The following is a 4,619-nucleotide window of genomic DNA, read 5'->3' on the forward strand; positions in this document are numbered from 1 at the left end:
AACTAAGATCATGGCATCCAGTCCCCATCACTTCATGGCAAATAGATGGGGAAACAGTGGCAGACTATTTTTTGGGGCTCCAAAATCACTGCAGATGGTGACTGCAGCCATGAAATTAAAAGACGCTTGCTCCTTGGAAGAAAAGTTATGACCAACCTAGACAGCATGTTAGAAAGCAGAGGTGTTACTTTGCCAACAAAGGCCCATCTAGTCAAGGCAATGGTTTTTCCAGTGGTCATGTATGGATGTGAGAGTTGGACTATAAAGAAAGCTGAGCGCTGAAGAATTGATGCTTTTGAACTGTGGTGCTGGAGAAGACTCTTGAGAATCCCTTGGACTGCAAGGAGATCCAACCAGTCCATCCTAAAGGAGATCAGTCCTGAGTGTTCATTGGAAGGACTGATGTTGAAGCTAAAACTCCAATATTTTGGCCACCTGATGAGAAGAGCTGACTCAATGGAAAAGACCCTGATGCTGGGAAAGATTGAGGGCAGGAGGAGAAGGGGACGACAGAGGATGAGATGGTTGGATGGCATCACCGACTCAATGGACAGGAGTTTGAGTAAATTCCAGGAGTTGGTGATGGACAGGGAGGCTTGGCGTGCTGCAGTCCATGGGGTCACGAAGAGTCAGACACAACTAAGCAACTGAACTGATTCAAAATAAACATCACTCACTCTAACATTACAGAACAAGATTCACAAATTCTTCACATTAGGAATTTCTGGCTGGTAGTCACTGATGCCAAATTTCTCTTCCTCCAGTTTCCTGATACTTACAGTTAAGGCAGGATGAGAAAAGAGGGCTGATGCCAGTAGTCTCAACTCAGAGACTTCGTATCACCACCCTTATCACACCATAGTACTCTCAAAGGCACACGAAAATAAACTCTCTTTGAAAAGACTGGGCACTGACCTAGATAATTTTGGTGTTTTTAATAATATACTTACCAGTATGTGCCTGCCCCCTGGGATGTTAGATCCATTCCATCTACACCATAGCTATCATCATCCATGATCTTGGACAGACCAAAATCCGTGATTTTTATTTCTCCACATGCTGTTCCATCTACCAGGAGGATGTTTCCTAAAACAAAGTTTATTTAATGATACAAAGATGAAAAACATTATGTTTACTACGAAAGCTGATTTGGGGGAAATAAATAATACATTTAGTATACATATGTAAAATTTTTAATTAAAATACACATTTAAAATATAATTGCAAAATATAGCAATATTATTTTAAAAACACTTCAGGTTCTATTAGTATGCCACTGTCTCTTAAAAACTACATCACAAAGCATATTTTCAGATAATTATATTCTTTAAAGCTTAAAAACTTAAGACAAATTTTATTAATTACCTGGCTTAAGATCATAATGTATAATAGGGGGTTTTATTTCATTGAGATATCTTAGTGCATTTACAATTTGCATTACAATAGACCTAGCTTCTTTCTCTGACATTAACTTATGTTGCTTCAGATAGAAATCCAAGTCATTGCCTTCACAGTATTCTAACACTGTACAAAACCTACAATAGAGAAAATAAAAAAATCAGACACAAAATATTAGCCAATACTTCAGAGTCACAATGGACAAATGAGTATTTGTATCATCACTACAGAATAGGGGAAGCAAATGCCAACATGTCTTTTCTTAAAAACTAAGTCTGTTTACATTCACTTACGTATCTGTATCCAAGGAGAAATAGTCATAGAGTTTAACTATTCTGGGGTGATCCAGTTCTTTGTGTATTCTATACTCTCTGCAGGCATGTCTACGAGAAGGAGAGTGTATTAATTCTCCATGGCCATTAAATGTATTTTCAAAATTGATAAAAATCAAAGAATTAATATTTACTTGTGGTAGTTTTCCTTCTTCTCATCCCTCCAGCTTTTATTAAGCTGGTGGATCTTCACAGCAGCATATCTTTGTTCATAAAGGTCAAAAGCCTAGGATTAAAGGAACAGAGAAGACTTTGAACCAAAGACCAACTGAAGAGCTCACTTTTTTGGGGGGGTAATAATTTTGCAGTAATATGGAACTAGAATATACACTTTTATACTATAAAATATACTACTTTTGGTAGTCATCTCTGCTAAGATTATAGTTCAGTGGCACATTTATTATCAGAAACAAGATACAAATTTCATGATGTTAAATCAGAGTAAACCTTAATGTGAATTTTCATGTTCAAGTTTTATAAATGCCAATATACTGAATTAAGATAAAACAATAAAGCTTTTTTTAAAAAAAAAGAAAACATAGAGCTTCTCCTCTACACCAGCAGCAGCAGTAAGCAGCCAGGAAAACAGGTGACTTTAATACTTTTTTGGTGGATTGGATGAAGTAAACTTTTTCCTCTATCTTTTCCTACAGACTCCATGTTTTTTCCCCACTTGTTTGAAAATTAGTTTATTAAAGTTCTAAACTTTTATTACAAAATTAAACATAACCATATATAATTATCCCATATCAGCAATTATTCCTTAATCTCATCTCAAGATACTTTTTTATACTGGTTTGTTCAAATTATCAGCCTATTTCTTAAGAACGAATGATCAATATTTTTTAAGGCTTCAGGTGACTTTTTCTTTTTTTCTAAAAAACACTGCATATCATGAAAAATTTAATAGTTTAGGTTCTACTGTAACTTATATACAAAAAGTGCTCCTTTAAGAAAACACTTAAATAGCTTACATATTTATTAAGAAGAAGGTTCATAGCTTCCACTCCCTCTATCAATTTAACCTTAAAATAAGCAGGGGGGTAAACTGCTTGTCACAAAATTATAAAAGCATGAGATCTGAAATCACAAAGGATGCAGTAATTAAGAATATTCACTTTGGAGTCAGATAAACTTATTATTAGATGTGTTACTTTGTGCTAACAAAGTCTCAAAGTTTGGATTGTTGAAGAGAATTAAATGGGGTGAAACATATAAAGTGTTTAGAATAATACATGATTCACAATAAATACCCAATAGACATTAGCTAAGTTTTAAACAACAGAAAAGAAAAAAAGTTCAGGTAGGAGAAAGCAAAAAGAACATAATAAGTTTATTAAAGAACTTACAAGCAATCACAGTAAGAAGAAAAAAAAAGTAAAAAATGAAATTCTAAAGTTATCATTAGTGTATACTGATTATAATGTAAGACACATCTTTCAAAGTATACCTTCCCATAAAGCTAAGATGGTAATCACTAAGCAACTGATTCAATATTTTCCACAAAGTCTATTTTTTGATTTACAATCTGCTGCTTTGTTTCCCAAGGGACATGGCAAGAAAGAAAGGACTTTGAAGGGGTCAGAGGGAGCTGTCATTAGTATTTAAATCAACAATAGGGATTTAAGACATTAGGGCCCCAACAATCTGCATTTTCTAATTTCTATGTAAGATTTTCTTCAAGAGAAAAGTCTCTTTTAGCCCCTATCTGTGAGACTAAAAACAGTGGAAATACTACTGGGCAGTGGCGGAAGACCGCCATGAAAGCTATTAGAAGCAACAGAGACTGGGCTACTTTTAGGATAAGCCAGTGCTAGCTATGGTGATTTTAGATCCACCATGAGCTATTATGATCTTCTTTTTTCTACCTTGTGGCCTGGGTAAGACTACTCAACACTTAAGTGCCCAGATAAACTACCATTCGAATCAAAGAAACAAGAACTGGAAGAGGGCTCACAAATCACTCTTGATGGGTGATACTAATGCTTATCCAAGTTAACAAAACAAAAACTAGTTCATGGTTGAACCAAGATCGGAAATTAGTTCTCTGAATCCAAATCCCATCATTTCTCCAGAGTCAGAACTGGATACAGGTTGTCTCTTGAACAGAGAGGATTTCTAATAACACTTTGATAAGCTTACATTTACTCAACACCAAAATTCTATGTGATTTACCTGATAGTTCATTTAATCATTACAATGATCCCATGATGTACGTAACTGTTAAACAGTCCCAGATGAAGACAGGATGATAAAGCAATAAGCCAAAGTTTAGACAGCTGGTAAACAGCAATCAGAATTAGGATTCAAACTCAGCCTGTTTGGCTTCAGAACCCAAGGTCTTAATCACTGATTATACCAATACATAATGAAGCTCGAAGTGTTACAAAGAGCTTATAAAAGGCAGATTAATAGGGAAGCCTTCAATAGGAACTAAAATTTAAGGTGAGACTATTACCTTCATTATGACTTCATCCTAACTAAGAGCAAATGGGAAAGCCACTGGGGCTTATAAGGCAGGGGAGTGAGATGATCAGACTGCATTTTCTAACAAGGCCATTCTAGCTGCAGCATACACACAAATGGACTGGAGAAACTCAATGTCCAGCAAGAGGTGATTGGCTAGGAGATTAGAGCAGCAAAGCAAACAAGAGACAATGAGGCTTTGAGCTGAGATAGAGAAGGGTCCTTGCTGGATTTAAGAGAGCTTAATGACACTAGTAATGACATACACCAGAGACTGGTTATGCTGGAGGAAGGGGGTTAGGGGAAAGATGTAGTGAAAAACGGCTTTCATTCTTCATTCAAGTTTTTCAGGGAAGGAACTGGGTAGATAAAAGGCAGTGCTGTGTATTAAAGTGGGGAGCGGTGTTTTTTTTTTTTTTTTTT

General features: G+C 35.8%; 1 protein-coding gene across 1 annotated transcript in view; it reads right to left on the minus strand.

Moving 5' to 3' along the window:
- The window catches only part of TLK1 (tousled-like kinase 1), a 234,667-nt gene that overhangs the window by 13,542 nt on the left and 216,506 nt on the right, over positions 1-4,619 (minus strand). The window contains exons 15-18 of the mRNA XM_010843803.1: positions 1,865-1,956; positions 1,692-1,781; positions 1,366-1,535; positions 951-1,086 (exon numbers count right to left, since the gene is read on the minus strand). Of these exons, the coding sequence (XP_010842105.1) occupies positions 951-1,086; positions 1,366-1,535; positions 1,692-1,781; positions 1,865-1,956 (488 nt within the window). The remainder of the gene's footprint in view (positions 1-950; positions 1,087-1,365; positions 1,536-1,691; positions 1,782-1,864; positions 1,957-4,619) is intronic.

The sequence above is a fragment of the Bison bison genome, unplaced genomic scaffold (genome assembly GCF_000754665.1).
Source record: "Bison bison bison isolate TAMUID 2011002044 unplaced genomic scaffold, Bison_UMD1.0 scf7180017864190, whole genome shotgun sequence".
Taxonomy (NCBI): Eukaryota; Metazoa; Chordata; class Mammalia; order Artiodactyla; family Bovidae; genus Bison; species Bison bison.